This window comes from Mustela putorius, unplaced genomic scaffold (assembly GCF_011764305.1).
Source record: "Mustela putorius furo isolate JIRA1106 unplaced genomic scaffold, ASM1176430v1.1 tig00000905_pilon_pilon_pilon, whole genome shotgun sequence".
Lineage (NCBI taxonomy): Eukaryota > Metazoa > Chordata > Mammalia > Carnivora > Mustelidae > Mustela > Mustela putorius.
In genome coordinates this window covers 5,470,484-5,493,112 of record NW_025421511.1, presented here as the reverse complement: position 1 = coordinate 5,493,112, position 22,629 = coordinate 5,470,484, and the positions used below count along the sequence as shown (strand labels likewise).

Sequence of the window (22,629 nt, the reverse complement as noted above, 5' to 3'; positions counted from 1 at the left end):
GGGGTGGCCCTGGAGTCCGGGCACCAAGATCTTGAAGTGTCGGGAAGGAGGTCGTCTGCCGGACCATGTGCGGCTGTCCTTCTGCCGTCCAGTGTCCTCTCGTGGTCCCGACTGGAGAGCGGGGCTCCTGCCTCTGGTGCGTGGACTCAGCAAACATCTGTAGACCCACGGGGCATGCTGCCGGGTCCTGGGGTGCGAGTGGGAGCGGCAGCACATCCCGGATCCCTGTTGTCCTGGGGATTGTCTCTGGATTTTTCCCGGGTGACACGGGCTCGCGGCCGACGGGCGCTCTGAGCGGCGCTGACTAGTGCGCGATCAGAACCGGTGGCGCTGTCTGAATGCTTCTAGTTTGTTTGTTTGTGTCACTGACATCACTTTTGCTGAGTCCGCGTGGGGTGTAGACGCAGAGTCACTGGTCTCAATAGTCCACTGTGGCCAGTTCAGTCCGTTTGTAGGAACCAGGCTTGGTTCTCATCCACGGGTGAACACAACAGAGTGTGCGAACCAAAATGCTTCCTCATCTTTGGAGTTCCGCGAAGCTTCGTGTCCAACGTAAGCTCGTGTCACAGACTGAATTGTGAGTTTTAGTAGAAGGAAAGTTTCCATTCTCGTGGGGCGTATTAGCTGTGATGGCTTCATCCCTCCTCTGCAGACACACCTGAAATGTCATGCTGCCAAAAAGCCACTGAACGGTTTGATGGCCCTCTAAGAATACTTCCTACTGTTTATAAATTTAAAATACACTGCTTCCAACTTGTTTTTACTACTGACATTTCATATAAATCAAGAGCTCCTCATGCTATGTAATTTCACGGGCTCGGATGATGTGTCCTTCTGTATGCAATGGTGGGGGCGTAATGATTTCAACAGAAGCTGGAATTTAGAAACGTATTTGCCATTATTAGGACTGACAGCTCTTCCCCAAGACTCTGGCTGAGGCTATAATGAAAATTGATGGTATTTTTTTAAAACTCTGTGATTTAAAATCCAGAGACTTTGTTTCTTAAGCTTTTATTTATTTATTTGAAAAAGAGAGACTGAGAGAGAGTGAGAGAGAGAAGTCAGGGCCGGGGTGCAGTGGGGAGGAAGAAACAGGTTTCCAGCTGAGCAGAGAGCCTGATGCACGACTCGATCCCAGGACCCTGAGATCACGACCTGAGCCGAAGGCAGAGGGTTCACCCACTGAGCCACCCAGGTGCCCCCAGAGAGTTTTTTCTTAAAAGCCAGAGTAATTCACATCCTAACCAAAGGATTTCTGCCTCGTAGGTTGCAAACACCAAGAAAGAGACAGTTTTCAAGTGGCTGAAGGATGATGCCCTGTATGAAACCGAAGCGTTGCCGGATCTGGAGAAGGGGGTCTGCCAGCTCCTCATACCCAAGGTACCCGCTGTTCCCGGAGCAGGAGGGCGGCCGAACAGAGGCAGGGCTTTCAGATAACTTGGAAATCCTACATTAGCTCCCCCTTTCAATCCTGAATTTTCTGTGGTTTGCGAGAGGAGTGACTATCCTGCATTGATGACGCGTCCTGTCTTGGCATTGATCTTACGTGCGTCCGGGATGTGTTTTATCTGCAGCTGTCAAAGAAGGACCTGGGTGAATATAAGGCGACCCTGAAAGACGAGAGAGGCCAAGACGTCTCTGTGCTTGAGATAGCCGGCAAAGGTAGAATAAAGCCTTCCTCGTCCTCCCCCAGAGAAATCTGTCCTGCCGACCGGAGGCGGCGTGCTCGGAAGACACCTCCGTGCGCTCCCTGACGCTGCGCTGTAGAAGACCCATCTCTACCTGCCTTCACACCCGCGTCAGCGCTTTGGAAAAATGCGTGCTGCTACTTTGCGTTTATAGGAAATGTCATTTTAGTCCGTCATCATAAGCCAAGTTTTCTCCCATTAGTAATGGAGTTAGAACGATCGAAACAGGAGGGGGGTAGTGAGTCACTTAAATGTAGAGTTGGATTGATGTGGAGTCAGGTTTTCTCATTCCTCACGTAAAAAGGGAGCAGGTTAGAGGGATGTATGACCCCCAGGAGCCTTTTATGGATAAATGTTGCCATTTTAATGTTTCATTTTTCAAATGAACATCAGGACTTCCTGTATCAATTTAATTAAACATGAAACTGCTGCCTTGTGATAAAATTATAGTTTGTAACGGGATTTCCCTTCCTCCTTTCAGTGTACGAGGACATGGTGTTGGCCATGAGCAGAGTGTGTGGTAAGTAAGGGTGCGCAGGGTCTGTGTGGGGCCGCAGTCCCGTTTCCCGGGCGGCACAGAGCCCGGCCGAGGGGCCCCCGGGGCAGCCCTCCCGCTGCTCCCTTTCGCCATCTGAAGGGGTTTGAAGCACGATATTTAGGATCTGTATTTTAGTAAAAAAAAAAAAAAAAAAAAAAAAAAAAAAAAAAAAAAAACCCACGCAGTTTGGGCCTCCGGATCAGCAATTAGATGATTGCCTTGCGCGCAGCTGCTCTCAACGCCTGTATTACCGGTGTCGCACAGCTCTAACAGATGTGAAGCCTCTGGCTTCGCGTCCTGTATACGGAAGCCTTTCTTCAGGTTTGCGAATAAATCCTTCCTCTCCACGGAAACCGTGAGGACGAGGAGAGGGTGAGGAATTCTGGAACCACAGCTCCTACGTGGGTCGGGCTTTCTGCTAAGAAGGACATGTTATTATGGGGCTTTTTGGAGATGCCATAACTTAGATCCTCAGAGCCAGTGACGGGGGCAGGAAAGGGGCCCAGTGGCGGGCCCTCTGCCCCCAGAGTCCGGGCTCTAACCAGCCGTGACCACGTCCCCTGCCAAGCTTACCTGTGGCTCACGCGGGCTCTCCGACGTTCTGGAAACCTTGTGTTTGTTTGTCATCGCTCCCTCAGGGTGGCCCTGCAAGGTAGATCGTACTCGGTTCTACTTCGGCTCGGTCAGATAAACATGACTGTGTTTTAAATGTGTTTTGTGTTGATGCTGATTAAGGGACTGGGCTGTCCCCGGGGCTGCGGAGCCCCCAGCTGCAGGCCCGTGCAGCCGTCTGCGGGGCTGGCGTCCCGCGCTGCCTGGAGCTGCGGTTACCGTATCGCGTAGCGCGCACCGCGGCGGGGCTGACGGCCGTCCTGGCGCAGTGAGCGCGTGTGTGCGTGTGCGCAAAGTGGAGGTCCTCCTGCTCTCTCGCTGCTCCGGCGCCGGGAGGACCGTGTGCCGAGAACGGACGCAGGGCTGCCACCGCACACACGAAGCCTCGGTCCTCCAAAGAGGCCAGGTCCCCGCCATGACAGTCCCCACATGCAAGGGGCAGCAGCGAGCACCATCCGACGCCGATGCGTGTGTGTTGGCAGCACGCCGGGCTTCCCGCAGCCCCCGCCCCTGCTCCGGGGTTCGCAGCCCCTGCCCCTGCTCCGGGGTCCGCAGGCCCTGTCCCTGCTCCGGGGTCCGCAGGCCTTGCCCTCCCCAGCCCAGCTCCTGCCCTGCCGTCCTCGCAGCAACCCCCTGGCAGGCCGTAGGGACCTTGCTGGGCACCCCACGGCGTCTTGGCCGTCCTGGGTGCTGGGCTCGCTTTGGTCTTGGAGAGACAGACATGGTTCCCGCCGCGCCTGTGCGCTCGTCCCAGACCGCCGCCCCCCTGTGCGGCGCCGGTGCTCTTTCAGGAAGTGCCAGCCTTTGCTCTGGGGCCTGGGGAGGCACCTGCTTCCCTCATCCTCGGGGCAAACGGTGCCCCTGCCTCCCCCAGCTGCTTCTGAGAGTGTCCGTAGTGCCGTGTGCACACTCGTTCACACGCATGCAGACGCACACTCACGCACACACAGACACGCTCACACTCACGCGCACAGACTCACACTCACACGCAGACTTCAAAAGTCAAACTCCTCAGCTGGGTTTTAGGGACCTCCATGAACTGTGCCACAGAATGCCCCCAGGGCACCTGCTGAGTCCTGCGGGGTCCCAGGAGTGCCCGGGGCTGCAGGTGAGAGCTCACGTCCCTGAGGAGCTGTGGTTTGCTCTAGGACATCCCGTTCATGACGACTGGGCTATGCGCGAGAAGCAAACCCGCCCACATTCCCAGACCAGGAGTCCTGCCCTCTGCTAGGGGACATGCGTCTCTGAGGCGTCGTCCACACGTCTGGGACAGGAGCAATCATGCCCTTCTACAAGAATATCTCACGTGTATTGTTGTCTAAAGGGGCCCGAAGTATATACCCTGATTTTCGAGATTGATGGGACTCCTGAATGTGTAATCAGAGAACACCTGTTGGTGCGACGGAAATCTCAGTGGCAGACTTCGCTTGCGGTGTGGCATGTCTCATAAACTAAATACCCTGCTGGCTCGGCTTTGTGTCGCGGAGTAAGAATGCTCCTTACGGCTTTGGAATCAAGGCTTCACCGTGATGCATCTGGCAAAACAGGAGCTAGAGCGTCGGCGTTACTGTTCGCCCCCGGTGGCATCATTCTCGGAGACGAGGCTCTCGTAATCCAGCTCTGGGAACGGTGTCCAGGTCCTTTCCCGCTGCGGTGGCAGGGGCAGCGCCCGCCGGACCGGCCGGCTGGAATCAAGCCCGTCTGGCTCTGCGGAGTGTCCCCAAGCCAGGGCTCTATTTTCCGTCCTCGGGGAGTCTGCCCAGGGCTCGATTTTCCGTCCTCGGGGAGTCTGCCCGCGGCCGTCCGTGCTTCGAGTTGGGAGATTTTCTAGCCTGGCTCTTCCTCTGTCAGTCTGTGTTTCACGGGTGGCACGTTTGTTTTCTCTCTGCTTGACCAGAAAACCTTCGGGGTGTCTGATCATTTCCTGGCTCTGACTCTGGTAGTCTGGAACGTGACCCTGAACTTCAGGCGAGTTGGCCTTTCCTAAGACGACGCCGCTTCTGCTGTTTCGTGTTCAAGGATGTGTGGTCGAGGTCTGGGAGGGTTAGGGTTGGGAGGCGGGGCCTGAGCAGGAGGGAAGCTGAGGGGTCAGCCCGCCCCCTCCCCTCCGTCTTCAATGCGGGAGGAGCGCAGGGGAGGACACGTCGCTCCCTGTCCTTACCCCGTGGCCTCACTTATGTCCCCAACTTGCAGCAAGTGCAGAGCGTGCCGGCCACCTTGTGTCCCCAGTTTGCAAATTCCTCTTCTCGCCTGTTGCTTTCCATCACTGCCGTCTCTGTCCAGGAGGAGCAAGAAACAAGAAACGGATGGACAGGGAAGGAGGGGGCTTGAGCGCCGCTGCTCCCTGCAGAAGCTCCCTCGCTGGGCTGCGGCCGGGCCCAGGAGCACCTGCCCCCTCCCCCTCCCCCTCTGTCAGCCCCTCCTCCTTCCTCCTTCTGTCTTTCCATCGGGCTTCTGCCCCCCACACGCCTCCTCCGTGCACCCCTGCGACCCTTGGCCCTTCCAGGAGAATTGTCCTTCCTTGAGCTGAAGGCTGTCCTGCCGGAGGCCCGGGAGCTCTGACACATCTGGGACATGAGGCTTCGGGGTTGGGGGAGGCCCCGGGGGAAGCTCCTGCTCCCAGCACGGCCCCGACGCCGCGTGCGCTCGTGAGGGTACGCGCCTCGGTGAGAACGTGGGGGCTTTGTCGTAGCCTTGAATTAATGTGAGGGCCTTAAGCACGATGTGGGTTAACGAAGATGTTCTGGGATATTATTCAGCCCCAGAAGAAAGGAATCCGTCATTTGGGACAACGTGGGTGAGCCTGGAGGGCTCTGTGTGGGAGGGGCCTGGCACAGAGAGGCAGAAGCTGCCCGACTCTCCGACATGTGGCTCGGGGCCAGCCGGGCTCACGGGAGCAGGCGGACGGTGGGCGTTGGGCTGGGAGGGGGGCGGGGAGGTGTCGGAGGGCGCACGGTCTCTGGCTCGGAGCTCGGCGGTGCCCCGCTGTGCCCGCGGGTCACGAGTGCCCTGTTGGTCGCTGCCGCTGAAGGGGTCGTGTGCAAGGGGACCGGAGCAGGCGTCCCGGGGCGGGCAGGGCGGCAGACGCGCGCCCGCCCAGCTGCACTGGCTCCCCCAGGGCAGCTCCTGCCTCCCCGCCCCACCGAGCTGCTGTAGCTCAGGCTCTCGGAAGGTACAGGGAACAGGGGCGCACGGATGCGGGATGCGGGAGAGGCAGAGGGGCTGGGGTGTCTCTGTGCCCTGTGCGGGTGTCCGGTGACCTCCCCGTGGGTCACCCCCAACCCTCCATTCACCCGGGCTCCAAGTCAGGACCTCATGCTGCACTCGGTCATCGGTTCAGCCCCTCTACGTGCTTCATGTCTCCGGGGAGCCGTGAGTTTCAGCAGGAGCCGAGGTCCCAGAGGCGACCCTGAGCGGGTGCACAGACCCTGCCTCGGCGACTTCTTCCAGTCGCTCCGTCGGGACAGCGGTTCCCCCCGAGTGTCTGTTGGCGGATCTTCCCTTACGGGGGCTCATGTGACAGGAAGTGGAAGTCAGGGCCACCACCGTCACGGCCGTTTTTATTTTGGTTTCTATTTCTTTACACAAAGTCATAAATACAATTTGTTTCTTTTTCTTTTCTTTCTTTTTTTTTTTTTTTTGCCTGAGTTTATGATAATTATCCACGTTTTCTGTCGATGATTGCCCACAGTCACGTGCTGTTTCATGGAGCGGCTGCTCTGTGGTCCAAAGTCCTCCTTCCTGGGACGGCGGCCGCCGCTCACCGTTGCGAGCTGCCGTACAGTGCTCGTCCGCGGACAGAGAGGCTGTTTTCAGTATTCGGGATTTTCCCTTCGGGCGAGCTCCCAGGAGTATGAGAGTCGTGTGGGGTCTGTGGGTGTCTGCAGGGCTCGGAGCAGACGTCCTGGTGGCTTATCGCCTTAGCACGTGCTGCGCTGCGAAAGCCTCTTCTCCAACACACCCCCGTCGGTTGTTTTAACCGTATCGGTTTCTTTTATTTTGCTGATTCTGTAAATAGTATCTTCTGGGTGCCTGAGCACCATGGGTCCGTGTAAAGTCTCTGAGGTTGCGTGTCTGGTACAATCCCTGCTCCCAGCTCCCCACCCCCTGCCCCAGCGCCGCCGGCTAAGCTCCCACTCCAGACACACGAGCGGCGTCCTCACTCATTTCCTAGGCTCCCCGCGCCCCCGCTCGTGGCTTCTCCTGCCTCTTCTTCCCTCTTACCTGGTCTTTGCTCATCTCAGAGGACGGACCGTAGCCTTTCGACTCCTTGACACCTTCCTGGGTCATTTCTGCGGAGTCATGTGTCCGAGAATTTAAGTTCCAGATCAGTTAATGCGGAATTCACCGTGTTCCTGAGCTGTTTGCCAGAAATGTCCCTCCTCTTCTGAAGCTCAGCGGCCAAGGGGCAGATGTTGAGCCTTTCTCTAATGTTTCGTGTCCTTTGCAGTATTCAGCAAAGAGGATTTCGGACACATCTGGCCTTGGCAGGCGCTCGGGGAGTGAACGGATATGGTGTGGGAGGGTGAGAGGAACGTGTGGCCGGAACATACAGACCAGAGGCTGCGTTGACGCGGGACAGAGCAGCGTCCCCTGCCGTTGCACCTTTGTGTTCTGACGGCTGCCGTGCCACTTCTCTTGGTCTGAGTCTGTTTGTTTTCTGCAGGGGCGTCTGCTTCTCCCCTGAAGGTGCTCTGCACCGAAGAAGGAATAAGACTTCAGTGTTTCATGAAATACTTTACCGAAGAAATGAAAGTGAACTGGTATCACAAGTAAGTATGAGTGGGATTGACGGCGGCCACAGGTGGAGCAGTGCCCAATGCATACAGCTGGACACAGCGGTCCTGGCTGTCTGTCACGGCACTGCCCCTCCTCTCGACAACCCTGGTCTGGGGCAGGGGACATCATGGCCATAGAGGGGACCTCCAGGAGGGGAAAGACAGAGAAATCCCTGAAGGTACCAGAGACACATTTCTGCACCGTCTGGGTTTTACCAAATGGGGTGGCACACGTGTTATCTGCAGTGGAGCAGGCAGCTCGTGGAAAACCAGTATGTGGAGACCACAGTCCCCATGTCCAGTCTGCCAGCTCCTCACTAGCTTGATTAAGAAGAGAAGGACCAAAGTGTCCAGAGTTCAAGGAAGAAAGGAAGCGATGAGATCCCGTCGGAACGGCAGGTCTTCTGGGTTTCTCGCTGGCGGCCTGCAGCTTCTCCAGGTGTGTAGGGTTTGCCCCCGTAGCACCGGAGACTTTTGTCGTGGTCGCAATACGGGCGAGCCCTGGTGCCCGGCCCCAGGGTCTGGGTCTTTCAAACCTACACCCCAAGGGTGTCCCTAGAGCTGCTGCTCAGAACTGCAGGCCACCGAGCAGGCCGGACCGAGGTCGGTTCCCCCGGGAGCTGAAGACGGAGCGGGCAGGGCGCAGCCTCTGCTCCGTCTCTGCTGCGACCCAAGGACACAGGCAGCGTTCCTGGCCCGTGTTCTCAGTGAAGTCGGGGCACCACGCTCCTGGCTCCTCGGCGAGCTGAGCCCCGTGTTTTACGCTCATTGTATCTACTCTTCTCTTCAGCTTGAAACTGTTTCATCGAATCTCACATTTAGAATCATTGCAATCTCAGTGATACGCCTTCATTTATGAAACCCGTCCTAATGGACCACACTTTCTTCCTTTTTTCCTTTTATCGGATGTTCCGTCCGCCACAGCCCATCCTGCCTCTAAACGGGCTGCTTCTCGCACACTTCGGAGCGGAGGCTGTGCCCGCGGCCATCTCCCTTCTGAAAGGGTCGTCTGTCCAGGTGCCTCTGTTTGCGAGTCCGGTGTGAAGGGCGTAAGGAGCGGATATTCTTGGTTTTCTCGCCCGTGTGACCCCCGGTGGGCTGTGTTTCTGCCAGCGTGGCGTCCGGCGGAGGCGGGGTCACCGCAGATCCCGAGGGAGGGTCTGTGCCTCCGAGGCAGGGTCCTGTTGGCAAAGGCCCCGATAATGGGAGCCTCGGCGTAGTTTCGCGCTGTGACTTTCCCTGGAGGAGTGTTTTCTTAGACGTGTGCGTCCGTCTGTCTCCAGCTGAGCCCAGCGCTGCCCGGATGGGCGCATTCCTGACTTCCTTCCTGTGCCGCTGCGTCCCGGACGGCGTGTGCTGTCCTGTAGCGGGTCCTCCGTGCTTGGGACGTGTGTCCTGTGTTCCCTCCTGACCCTGGGCTGTCCCCGACGGGCTGCTCCGTCCTCCACGCTTTCCCAGAGCGGCACACGCCGCAGCAGGCACTGGGGTGCGCAGATTGGATGGGCCTGTGCACCTGCGTAGACACACAGTGCTCACGCCCGTGTGAGCACACTCGCACTCACACCCACACCCACAGGAACGCTCGCCCCAGCGTGGATGCACACACACACACACACACACACACACACACACGGGTCAGTAGACGTGTTGGCACCGGCACTGGCAGGAGGTCTGTGTCTCCATCACAACTGCTGTGCGTTAAGCACGTCGCATACGTGGCGTCATACATCCCGGGTTGGGTGTGACTCCCCACTGTCGTCGATGTGGACACGGAGGTTCCGGCCGAGGAATGTGATGGGTTTGCTCCAAGCCCCACAGCCAGGGGAAGAGCGGGGACCCGGGTAGTAGCCGGTCTGACTCTCACCAGCTCCCTGCGCGGGGTTGTCAGGCTTGTGGGGGCTCACACAGACGGGCAGACGGACGGACAGACGGAGACGTCAGTGCTCGGGTCAGGTGTGTGGCTCCTGGATGAGGAGGCGTCAGGAGAAAGGTTGCGAGAGCCCGCAGAGAAGGGGGCGGCGTCGGAGATCTCCGTGGACGCCAGGGGCCTCGTCTGTGTGTTTTCTCTCCTCCACAGACCCCGAGTCTTCCTTGTGCACCTCGAGGGCTAAGACAGACCTCGGCCTCGATCCTCCTCGACTGCCGAGCGATGGTGAACCTGGTGCTGCGGTCTGTGGCGCCGAGATACCACGCTGGGTCGTATTTCACTCTTTGACTATTCAATAAGGGATTAGGAAGCAGGAAAATGGAGGAGCCTAGGAACGCCCACTCCCTCGGAGACGCACTGCCCTGGACAGCCGCAGGGCGGCCCGGGGCCGTCACAGGGGCAGCTCGACTGGGGACGCCGGCTTCTTCGTGTCAGGGGCAGCCCGGGACCGACCGAGGCTGCTGAGGACCTGCAGAAGCGCGGGCGGGAGCAGGGACTGCCGTTCCTCGGTAAGAACACGGACGAAGGCGCCCGGGGCTGAAGGTGCCCTCCGAGGAGAGGCCTCAGACCTCTGCGGACCGACAGTGACGCCGAGCCACACCGCGCATCCGGGACAGGACTGCGCCCTCCTGCTCAGAGGAGAAATTCATGCGCCCTCCGTGGTGCGGGTCTCCCGGGTGCGGACCCCTAGAGGCCTAGTGACATCCCCACACCCAGGAAACCTCAACCCCGGACCCCAGCTGCCGCAAGTCTCACAACGTCTTACAACGTGGATTCTAATTCCGCTGGGGAAATTCCGTGCACGGAGGAGCCCTTGAGATCGAGTGACGCAGCGAGGGGAAGGGACCCCTGGCTGTGCGTCAGGCTCCAGACAGGCTCCCCTGCACCCTGACGTGTGCGGTCCCTCGGCCTGTCCCGAGGTGTGCAGGACGGGCTCCAACGGGAAGACCAGAGGGGCCGTCACTGGGGCAGGCACCTTGGTCCCCGGGGAGCGGCTCTCCAGCTATGGTGTCGAGTCCTTGGCGGGGCTCCCTGCCTGAGACAGATGCTTCCCGGCCCGTCCACCCGTGCACCTGCCTGGAAGCCCGGGGCGGCCCGTGTTCGTGCCTGTGGCTCTCACGGGGGTGGGAGTAAAACTTGCCGGATGGTTCCAGCCCTTTGCAGGCAGCGTTGTTTTGTGAGGCTCCTGTCTCTCAGGGCTGTGTCCCCTGGCCAGAGGCTAATAGCTCCTGACTTTTGGGGGTGATTGCCAGTATCTGCGTTTGCCTGCCCACAGGAGGCAGAATCCGGATGGAGGTCCCGTGACCATCTGACCAGCGGGAGAGGAGCCAGCTGTCACTTTCCTCCTGGGACAGCCCGCCCGTGCTGACAGCTCCAGTCTCTGGGAGAGCAGCCTTGGCTGGCCTGTCTTTGACTTCGTTTTTAGACTTTTGTGCTCGTGTCCCTTCCAACGACTTGTTTTAGCATATCATAATTTAAATACTTTCACTGTAAGATACAAACCACTCTGAGGCTTCTAGGACAGTCGCACACGTAGTACAGAGCTCCTGCGCGGCTGTTGCCCGGCTTCGCGGGAGAAAAACCGGGCGGTGGAGGGCGACACGGTCCTCCGCCCTGAGTAGCAGACCTGGCCCGGGTTGTGCCAGTTTTCCAGGACGCCACTGTGCACTAACCGTCTTGGCTCTTCAGGGTCCCGGAACCTGGGGCAGCTCCTCAGTCTGTCCTTTCTTGGCATTTGGGACCTGGGTGCCCCTGGAGCTTTCTGGTCTGCTGCTTTGCAGAGCAGCCGTCCACTTGGGTCTGCCTCGTGGTTTCCCATGATGAGATCGAAGGCGTTCCTTTGTGGTCGGCGTGTAGGGGAAGCGAAGCTGACACAGGTGCTCACCTGGTTGACAGGTGGCTTCCCAGGTCTGTCCCCTGCAATGTCACCAGCTTTTGCTTTGTAATTAGTAAGTGTCTGGGGGCAACACCGAAACTCCGCGCGTGTCTCCTGTGCATCATTCTCTGACTGACTGATTTCGCTCAGCATAACACCCTCTAGTTCCATCCACATTGCTGCAAATGGCAAGATTTCATTTCTTTTGATGGCTGCATAGTATTCCATTGTGTATATATACCACATCTTCTTGATCCATTCATCTGTGGACCGACATCTGGGCTCTTTCCATAGTTTGGCTGTTGTGGACATTGCTTCTATGAACATTGGGGTACACGTGCCCCTTTTTTCACTGCAGTTGTGTCTTTGGGGTAAACACCTACTTGTGCATTTGCTGGGACATAGGGCAGCTCTATTTTTAATAGAGGAAGCTCTTGTGGACCCTCCATGCTGTTTTCCAGAGTGGCTGCACCAGCTTGCATTCTCCCCAACAGCGCAGGAGGGTTCCCCTTTCTCCGCATCCTCTCTAACATCCGTCCTTTCCTGACTTGTTAATTTTAGCCATTCTGACTAGTGTAAGGTGATATCTCATTGTGGTTTTGACTTGTATTTCCCTGATGCTGAGTGACGTGGAGCACTTTTTCATGTGTCTGTCGGCCATCTGGATGTCTTCTTTTGAGAAGTGTCTTCTTAAGCATTGTTGAATTCAGTGTGAAGCAAGCAGAGAGGGCATGGGCTTGGGGGGCTATGTTGGCTCTGGGGAGGGGACCGGCGGTGGGGATTTGTCCCTGTGGAAGAGCTGAGCTGGGGTGGGCGGTAAGGCAGTGTGTGGCCATCTCCTGGCATGGGCTCCACTGCTACCTGGGGAACAGAATTAGCTCACAGCCCAGAGTGTGGGGCTCTGGGAGAGCTGGCTCCGAGCTCAGTCCTGGCAGCTCAGCCGGGATTGGGGGTGAAGGTACATCCCCATCCTAAGACAGCAGCTTCTTTCTGAGCTGGAGTTCCAGTGGGGAGCAGGGTCACTGCTGCAGAACCGTGGCACCCCTGCCTCAGGGAGCGGTGGGCATTCCTGGGGGTAACGCACTTGCCCCCCCCCCAGTGCAGGGTCTTTACACTTTCTCCGTGCTGAGTGACGTCGCGTGGACGCAGATGGTCTTCACCCAAAGACACTCTCAAGGCTGCGGAGTGTTGCTTTCTGTAAATCAGACTTGAATGGCAAAGGGCCCCATGGCTGGGGAGCAGGCACCGCCGTGGAGGGCAGCGTGTCCGTCTGTCTCTGCTGCTGACCTGGCCGGTGGTGTTCAGCACATGGAAGCCGGGAGGCCGTCTGTACCTGCTTGAACTGCTCTGGGACGCTTGTTCTTCCCTGAGCACAGAAGACAGAGACACAAGGACACCGTGCTGTTGTCTCCTCCAAGCGGGCTGCTGATTTTGCAAACATATCACCATCCGAATGGGATGTATTTCAACAGAACCTTAACTCTTCTGGGGCTGAAAGTGTCACTATTTCCCAGAGCATGTGTATGGTGACCCTGGGGCCGCGTGAGTTCCATGTGTTGAAGAAAGCTGGGTCCAATGTGGCTGCTAACATGCAAATTCCAATCACGTTTCGTCATGGCTCAGGCAGCTCGTGGGCTTCTGGCCATGCCCCACGGAAGCTGCTCCAGACTCTCCGCCTCATCCATCTGTCCCCGTCCGTCGGTCTCTCGCACACACTCATGGACGCAGATGCCTGACCATCCTGACCTGTGTGCCCAGAGCACAGCAGTCTTTCTCTTTAAGGACGATGTATTTGAATTTGTGGAAGTAGAGACCAGCACCTCTGCAGCCCCCAGACCCTTGGAGAACGTGGCACAGGGGAGCCCCCAGGGCCGTCCACACCCGGGGCTGCAGGCGTGCAGAACAGGCAACCCTTCCTCTCCCCCAGCTGTCCCAGGCACAGCCTTTGAGGCAGAGCGCAAATCTTCGGTGTCGCTGAGGTCACCCCTTCTCAGCTGAGCTGGGGACATGCTGCAAATCCCTAAGCAGTATCCTGTCCCGTCCCGCAGGGAGGGGGTGTTACCGTTCCCAGCAGGGGACTAGTGCATTGGGATGGGTGCAGAGAGGCCTCATTCATGTGCGGGGCTCATGTTAAAATCCCCACCTCATCGGGGAGCTTCCGTGCGTGCTGAGTGCAGACGGCCGTGTTGGAGCCCCGGGGCCGTGGGTGGACCCAGCAGAGCTTGGAGGCCTCCAGGCTGAGCCTTAGCACCCGTGGCAGCCGAGGGAGGGGGCACAGCAGCACGGCCTGGGGCGTTCACGTTGGAGAGAGGGTGTCTCCTTCCTCTGCTTGGAAGAGGCTCTCCGTGCACGTTAGCTGTCCTTTACTCAGCCGTGGTGGGTCGGTCTGCGAGCTGTCACGGCGGGCTTCGCTTCCCCCCGGTCCACGCCGTAGGGTCTGCCATGTGGTCTGTCCCAATGCTGATCGTCGGGGCGTGTGAGGCGTGAGGAGGCCTCCTCTTTGTCCCGCTGCGACGTTCGTGTTGCATGTTACGGGCCAAAGTTTCTGCGGGGGAGTTTGTACACGTGGGCTCCTCACTGTCCTAGCGTTTCAGGCTTGGGGCTGATTGGCCAGCCCACAGCATGGTGTGTTTTCTTTGGAAGAGTATTTATGTCTGCAGAACTGAGAATCACTGTGTACAGGTGAATTTTCTGCTTGTGCACAGGAATGAGGCGGTCTGAGAGCTGGCATCCCCGGGAATGAGGCGGTCTGAGAGCTGGCATCCCCGGGTGGACTGACGTCCTGTTTCTCTCTCCCCAGCCCCCGGCCAGCACCATCCCTCTCTCCGTCTCCATGAACTTGAGTACTCCAGGGGCCTCCCTGTAGAATCATGGCAGTCTGTGTGTTTGAGGGTGACTTCTCTCAGCCCGCACAGGCCATCCACACTGTGGCAGGTGTCAGAATTCCCTCTGTTTTGGGCCGAACACTGTTGCGTTGTCTCTGTACCTGACACTGACATCTTCTTTATTCTCCCGGTGACGGACATCGGGGTGTTGTCATCTTTAGGGTCTTGTGAACGATGCTACGGTGAACGTGGTGCAGGTACTTGTGTCCCTGCTTTGAGTTCTTTGGGGTTTCTATCCAGAAGTGCTGACATGGTCATTAGAAAACTTTTGAGGAAAAAAAAATGTTGGTCTATAAAGAGCATTTTTGAGTCTATTATGTTGTGGCCAATAAGAATATATTAAATAAGAATGTTTCTTTAAAAACTAGGCATCAGGTTGAATTTTAGAGCTACTGATGTAGTTAATACTTTTATAATATTCAGAAAACTCTCCTGTGACACAAGCACTAGCCAGCCCAGTAGGGCTCCCCACCAAATGAGGGTCCCTAGCCCCATCACCATCTTGCATATAAGTTTCTAAGCTGAGATGAGTTTCTGTTGACTCTTTATTTGTTTTTAAAGAGATGCCAAGATTGCGTCGAGCGAGCATATGAGGATTGGCGGCAGCGAGGAGATGGCCTGGCTGCAGATCTGTGAGCCTACGGAGAAGGACAAAGGGAAATACACCTTCGAGATCTTTGACGGCAAAGATAACCATCAGCGCTCCCTCGACCTGTCTGGGCAGGGTAAGATCCGTCCTGCGGCCTCTCCCGATTTTGTGTTCAGGGATCCACTACAATGCCGGAAGAGGAAATGCTCTGATTTTATGCTTTTCATTCAGAGAAATTTTTTTCTGAATAATCAGTTTATCCCTTTGGCTGTTTGTCCTCATGAAGTCAGTTCATTGGTAAAGCACCTGAGTGAGAGAAAAGCCAAACACAGGGAAACCATTAAACTGTTTGCAACGTTTCCTTACAGCATTCGATGAGGCCTTTGCAGAATTCCAGCAGCTCAAGTAAGATTTGCATGTCCGCACGATTTGCACGTCTGCATGGTGGTCTGTCCCCCGGGGGCCACTTGGCCAAGCACAGAAACATGGGGGACCCTGGCACCCACAGAAAAATGACAGAGGGCAGGCGTCCTTCTAACCTGTGCATGTTTTTATAAATTAACTTTCTAGCGTCGTCATTACCCAGGGTTGCTTTTGATGATGAACATGACATATTTCTGAAAGAGTTAGAATTATGACAACACGTCTTACAGAGCAGTTTTAAAAAAAATTTTTAAAGATTTTATTTATTTATTCGACAGACAGAGATCACAAGCAGGCAGAGAGGCAGGCAGAGAGAGAGAGGGAAGCAGGCTCCCCGCTGAGCAGAGAGCCCGAATGTGGGGCTCGATCCCAGGACCCCGGGATCATGACCTGAGCTGAAGGCAGAGGCTTTAACCCGCTGAGCCACCCCAGAGCAATTTTTTAAAAGTTATATGTTTATGTTCTTTCTAAAGACTTTATGTTTTTGAGTGATTTTATCACAGCAAGATTGAGAAGGAGGTGCAGAGAGTTCCCGTGCAGCCCTGCCCGGCCCCTGCCCGCCCCCCTCTAAGCCCCCGCAGCACCCCCCAGATGGTGCACTTGTCACCAGCGATGGACCCGCAGGGACACGTCCTCACGACAGCCTGCAGGGGACGTCGGGGCTCCTCTGGGTGGGATCCATTCTGGGGGGTGGGACAAGTGTGTGACAGCGTGTGTCCCCAGCGGCAGGATCACACAAAGCATACTCAATGCCCGTCCACACGGGCAGTGTCTGCCCTGCGGCTGCCTGTCCACACCTCCCGCCCCCTGTCTTCTGTCAACCACTGCTCCTGGGCCTTGTCCTGTCTCCGTGGTTTGGCTTTTCTGAGCACGTCCTGGACTGAGGTCCTGCAGCGCCGACACCTTCACACTGGTGTCTTTCACGCACCGACCTGCATTTAGGGTTCCTCCCTGCCTTTGTGTGGCTTGAAGCCTCGTATATTTTTAGTGCTAGATAATATCCCACTGTTCCGAGAGAATTTTTAAGTAATCCCTTGGGTTTTTAAACACGAATCTGAATTTTGGAGCATCCAGAAAGGAGAGTGGACGGTCAGTGGCTGTACTGGGTCATTCAGTAAGTGAGTGTTGAAGGCACGAACAGGCAGCTAAGTAAACCAGGAGCCAGAGTTTTCAGAATTTATCTAAAAATCTCCAGTGCAATCTGATGAATGTGGTGAGAAAAGAAAATCTCTCCAAACTACATGCCCGAGCCCTGAGCTATTCCATGGGCGTCACCTGCCAAAAGACGGGGCCTCCCGCCACCGCCCGCAGCGGCGACAAGGGGAGACGCCAGGAAAAGTGCTCGGACCCGGCGCCAGCTGCTCAGTGCTGGCCGGGACGTGCTCCTGTAAGAGGACGCGGACACGTGTCCTCCTCGCTTTCGCTTTCCTGCCCAGCGACGGTCCGAATCATGCGATGCTTGTCGAGGTCGCGTTTTCTCACGATTTTCTTTTTATTCTCTCCCTTTGATGTTTAGGGCGGCGGCTTTCGCAGAGAAGAGTAAGTACCTGTCACATTGTAACAAGCGCCGCCTGTTCTTTAGGGGTGGGGCAAAGGGGCCACACTGTAGCGTTTGGATGTTGCGTGTTAAATGTGAAGTAGCAAACCTGCCGGCGGGGATGGAGAACCTCCCAGACTCCCACACCCACATCCCGACTCTGCCAACTCACCCCCTTCCGCCCAGCCCAGCCCGGCCCCCGCTGTGGCTCCTGGTTCCGTCCGGGGCTCCTCTCTCCCCTGCCCCCCCGCTCCGTGTTCTCTGAGATACGCGGCAGGTGCGGCCATAGGTAGAGCACGGAGGGCGGAGGCTCAGGAAATCCGTTCGTCACACGCACAGGTCCTCCAGACGGAGGCCGCCACCCGGAGCCACGCAGGGAAGGGCCCGGTCGGGAGGCGGGAGTGAGGGGCATGCCCAGACCCCAGCGTTTGTTGGGGTTTCCCCGGGACAGGCAGGCGGGGCAGACAGAGTAGGCCTGGCTCGTTTGAGTTATTTCACTGGGCTTTGGTTAGAAGGGGTGGTCCCTGGTTGCCTGTCCCCGGGTCCTGGGGTGATCACGGTAGAGGCTGCTGCTCCCAGGTGCGGGCCAGGTCGGGGAGGCGGGGCCCAGGAGCGTTGCCGTGGGTGGACCATCCGCGGAGGCCGCCTGGCTCCGGGCCGGGTGGTTGGCCTGATGCCGGCTGGGCCCTTAGGCGCTCCCTGAGACGGGGCACCCTGGCAGGGGCCATCTCCTCAGCCTAGGATGTCAGAGCGTCATAATACACAGAAAACGGGAAGCCCGGCTCTCCGGACGCACAGGACCCTTCTCCCCTCCAGGGTGCGTCTGGCTGGAGTGGGGTCCCCACAGGAAGCCCTTGGCGAGCTCCCGCACGTCCCTCGTTCCCTGCAGGGCCTTCACCGCCGTCCCCCGCACACCCGAGACTTTACGTCCACAGTGCAGGAGCCCCCAGGGTCGGCTTGTACCTACGTGCGGCTCAGCACGGGGCTGTTGGGGAGAGACGGCCCTGGGACAGTTGTCTGAACTGAGTCGCCTTCATGTTTCAGATCGTGGCAAGGTGATTGGAGGCTTACCTGATGTGGTGACCATCATGGAGGGCAAGGTAAGGACACGCAGCAGGACCCGGACTTAGGGCGGCGTGGGGTGTCAGCAGCGCAGGGCGGTCCCCCTTGTCGCAGTGAGCCTGGGGAGCCTGGGGGAGGGACTGCACGTTGCTCAGCCCTCAGAGGACGGGGAGCTCCTCACCCACCGTGATGCTGGTCTTCGGCTGTTTCTGTGACCCTGTGTCACCAAAGGATGGAGGAGTTTACCGTTCTGAACCCACAAGTAGCAGCTGTAGGAGCACAGGGACAGGGTGCACGACTCGGAGTCCCAGAGCAGGTGTGGCCACGTGGGTTCCAGGCCCCGGCATCCCCCCGATCCTGGATGTTTCCCCCAGTCCCGGGCCCTTCGTGGCATCACTACACAGGGACCGGGCCGACCACCGCCTGTAGGAGGACAGAAGCACATCACGGGAGAAATGAAACCGCCCGTGTTCCCCAGTTCAGACCATTTTGGAATTTGTGATGGAGGCACTAAGTGGAGGTTTAGTTTGTGGCCAGTCCATGGAGCTCCTGACATCGAGTTGGTACCTCTCAGGTCTCCAGTTGTTCTAGGTCCATGTCCCGGGGACGCAGACACCTGAGAGGGTATTATCAGGCCAAAATACTAAAATGTCTAGGCCTTCTCTCTAGCAGCTAAGGCAAGCCTAGAGGGCCCCTGAGCCAGGGTCATCGTGGGTCTCCCAACAAGGATGTGTCTGAGCGGCGAGCAGCAGCGCCGCTGTCCCCGGGGCTGAGCGTGTGGTCACGTAGTGTCCCAGTGCCTTGGCTGCACCCGATGCCTCCTCATAAGACACTGTGTTCTCTGGATTTGCCGGAGGACCCGGCAGACGGGGTCCGCGAGCTGGAAGGGAGGGGACATTGGGAAACGGGCTAAGCATGTCTGCTGTAGAACGTAGAGTGTGATTTCCTCTCCTGCCTTTCGAGACATAGACCATAATTAAAACAGGAAAAAATAGGAGAAATGATCCTTGCTCTTTCTCACGAGCTGCCCATGAGGCTGCGAGCTTGTTTGCTTCCCGCTGTCTTTGGGTCCCGCGTGTCCAGCTTGGCGCTCGCGTGCAGGAAGTGTGCGGACTGACCGAGCCTCGTGGAGCGTGGGTCGACGGCGCGGCCCCGTTCCCATGGGAGAGGCAGCCTGACGTCCGTGTTTCTAAGCCTCCCTTCTCTCCCCCCCCCCCCCCCAAAGACCTTGAACCTGACCTGCACGGTGTTCGGAAACCCTGACCCCGAAGTGGTGTGGTTCAAGAATGACAAGGACATCGAGCTCAGCGAGCACTTCTCGGTCAAGGTGGAGCAGGCCAAGTACGTCAGCATGACCATCAAGGGCGTGACCTCGGAGGACTCGGGCAAGTACAGCATCAACGTGAAGAACAAGTATGGGGGTGAGAAGATCGACGTCACCGTCAGCGTGTACAAGCACGGCGAGAAGATCCCCGACATCGCCCCGCCGCAGCAGGCCAAGCCGAAGCTCATCCCGGCCTCGGCCTCCGGGCTGGCCCCGTGACGCAGCGGCTGCCCGGGGGCGGGGCGGGGCGAAGGCCCCGCGAGTGCGGTGTGCTTGCTCAGACGGGTGACCGTGAGTGAGATCGCGTGTACCGATGGGCCAGCATGCACCGACGCTTTTGAATTTAGCATTTAGTTGTCATTCTTTCATGTCCCTCCAGGGGCGAAAGCCCGGGTTGTTAGCTGCAGGCTACAACGTACGTCTGCAGATGCCAACAGAGTGGGTTGCAAGGAGCCCACTCAGGTTTCCACGGATGCTGGGACGCCTAGCCCCCGGCGTGCTGCTGCTTCCCCTCTGTGGGGCAGACAACCTAGCAGCTCCGAAATCCTGGTGCAGAGCCTTGCATGCATGTGTTACCTGGTTGCACTGTTTTCTCTTGCCGTAGACGAATAAAGCTTTAAAAGGCAACTTGTGTGGTCTCCTGTATCAAGCCATACCTGACTCCATCTGTTTCCTCTCCGGGCTCAATTACAGATTACCATTTGGTGGCACAGCCAGGGGCCCGCAAGCGTGCCATCTAGAGACAGGGAGGGGGACGCAGATCACACTCATGGCATCTACCTGCCCGGACTTCGTGGTGGCCCCACAGCTGGCGGGGACAGTGGCCCCACACGACCATTGTTCCCGAAAAGGCGCGTCTCTCGTGTGGACTTAGAGATGTTCAGAGCACAGATCTGAAACTCTCTGTAGAGGAAAACAGGATGCCTGGATGGCTGTGGTCCTCTTAGGGAGCTAGTTGACTAGTTAGGGGTTTCAGAACGAAGAGAGGCGTCACTCGAAACTATCAGAGCGGTGGCCGTGGAGGCACATTGGAAATTCGGCTGACACTGGGTCTCTCGGTGAAGTGAAGCAAAACGTTTGGCTGAACACAGCCTTTCTTTGAACCCTTTCTTCCTTGTTTGGGAAGAGGCTGAAATTCCTTGCGCGCCAAATTCTTACTTTAACATTTTAGCTTTGTATTAAACATATTGCTCGTGTCAGAAAAAACTTTTGGGCATTTCGGAACATTTTTATGTCTCTGTCATTAAGGCTCAATGAGATTGTGTTATATTTTCCTAAGGTCGTAAACGAAACCCTGAAATTTCAATATGTCCCTAATGATGCCAGCCCGCTGAGCAGGTTATTATAGGAGGTAAAGTGAGTATCAGCAAGAATTTTTAAAAAGTATCGCTCCTTTCTCCGTTGTGCAGGTGAACTTCAGGTGACTTGGTCGTCACTGTCGAGCAGGGCAGTGTTTCTGGAACATCTTGGCAAAGGGAGACCCATACAAATTTTCCTAAAATTAGTCTTTATTTAATTCAACAGGACTTCCTTATTTTATAGTTTAAGGGGTCATTTTTTGTTTAGAGATTATAGTTCATGGGAGACAATGAATTTCTTAAAGCCGTATCATTTCGGGGGAGGGGGTGTTGAATTTATACTTTTAGAGCATTTTTTGGTTCACAGCAAAGCCGAGGAGAAGGTGCACAGGTTTCCCGCGTTCCTCCCTCGCCCGCCGTCGGCAGCCGCCCCAGATGGTGCACTTGTCACCGTCCATGGTCCCATGGACACGTCCTCATCGCCCCCAGTCCACAGTGTACACCTCCGTCGCTCTAGACCATGCATGCCCGGTTGGCACACACGTGTGATGACACGTGCCCTCTGTGGCAGGGTCACACAGGGTCGTCTCGCTGCCCTAAACCCTGTCTGCTCCGCCTGCTGGTTCCCCCGCTCCCCGAGCCCCGGCAGCCACCGTCGTTACGTCTTGACAGTCCCCGCGGTTTTGACTTCCGTCTTTTAAAAGCAAGTGCGCTCCTTCTGAACAGGCTCTGGTCTGTACAAGAGCCGCGAGCACTGCGGGGTTCCGCGCGCCCTTCCCGTGGCTCTCCCTGTGGGTAACGTTATGCTTCCATGGTACCTTTGCCAAAACAAAGGAGCTGGCGTTGGTCTGCCCGTCCTAACCGCAGACGGCTTTCGGGTCGCCCTGGATTTGCCCTCCACGCTCTCTCTGGGCGGTTCATGGTTGCTTCTGCCTGGTCCGGTCTGCCGTAGTTCCCGCCTTCGCTCGTGTTTGAAGATGGTGACAGTTCTAGGAATGTTCTCCTGTCTGGGCTGGTCTGACACGCTCTCGTGACAGTCTCGGCGACGGGCTTCGGGAGACCCAGCGGGGAGGTGCCTGACACCCACACACCGGGGTGACACCGACCTTCGTCCCGCGCGGAGACGGTGCCGGCCGGCTTCTCCTGGTAGCATCACTGACTCTCCCTTTCCTGCTCTACTCTTGGCTCCGGGTCCTTTGGGCCAGACCACGTGCAGGGGGGTGGTGGGGGTCCGTGGAATGAGCTCCTGCTGGAGGGGACAGCCGCCGCAGCACGCAGGAGTCTTCTGGGGGAGGACGCACCCCTTCTCTTCCCTCTGTTTCTCCAGTCAGGCCCTGTGGACACCGGTGTGGACTCATGAGACTTACGTCACACTCTGGGTCAGCATCCAACACTACGCTGCTCGCCTTGTCGCTCAGATCGTTCTGGCTTTGGTCCCCAGGCCCCTTGTCATTGGCTGTTTGAGTGCCCCTGACTTCCTGCGCCAGTGGACCCTCGGGCTCCGCTTTGCTCCTCCCCGCCGCAGCCCGGGGCTCAGCCATTTCTCTAAGGCCCCTGGCTCCTTGTGCTGGAGAAGCGGACGCAGAATCCAAGGTCTGGGTGCATTTTTATCACAGTCCTTCGCCTGCTGTATTTATGCAAATGTCCCACAGTATGGGCAATCCCAGTCTGATTACCAGTTACTCCCTGGGAGGCAGAGTGTAAGGAAGTAGCCGGGGAAGACATCTGGGTCACCCATTAACTGTCTGGAAATCCATTAAGTATCTGAAGAATGGCCGTCTGCTGTCCTAGAATCCACACCTGATGTGGGAGCAAACACGCCAGCCTTGGATCAGGAGATGGGGCGAGAGAGCTCATTGCTTAGTCAGAGAAAGCCACTCAGGGTCTGGGATACCTACCGGCTCCCTCTGAAGCCTGTGCCCGTGTGACAGTGTGAGGACAGAGGGGGCTGGCGGAGGCACGGGTTCCGTGAACAAATATATACAGTTTGTTTCCAGAGCCACAAGATGGCACAGTCCCTACACGTCCTGCCTCTCCATCGCTTCATGCTTTGGTTTATGTTTCCTGAGAACAAGGAACAAGGTATCTTTAT

General features: G+C 57.2%; 1 protein-coding gene across 1 annotated transcript in view; it reads left to right on the top strand.

The window, feature by feature from the left end:
• Nucleotides 1-19,866, top strand: part of MYOM2 (myomesin 2) — a 73,188-nt gene extending 53,322 nt beyond the window's left edge. The window contains 9 exon segments of the mRNA XM_004766755.2: nucleotides 1,267-1,380; nucleotides 1,575-1,662; nucleotides 2,170-2,208; nucleotides 7,505-7,610; nucleotides 14,866-15,029; nucleotides 15,262-15,298; nucleotides 16,833-16,855; nucleotides 17,898-17,953; nucleotides 19,141-19,866. Coding sequence (XP_004766812.2) covers nucleotides 1,267-1,380; nucleotides 1,575-1,662; nucleotides 2,170-2,208; nucleotides 7,505-7,610; nucleotides 14,866-15,029; nucleotides 15,262-15,298; nucleotides 16,833-16,855; nucleotides 17,898-17,953; nucleotides 19,141-19,458 — 945 coding nt within the window. The 3' untranslated portion in view covers nucleotides 19,459-19,866.
• The last annotated feature ends 2,763 nt before the right edge of the window (nucleotides 19,867-22,629 follow it).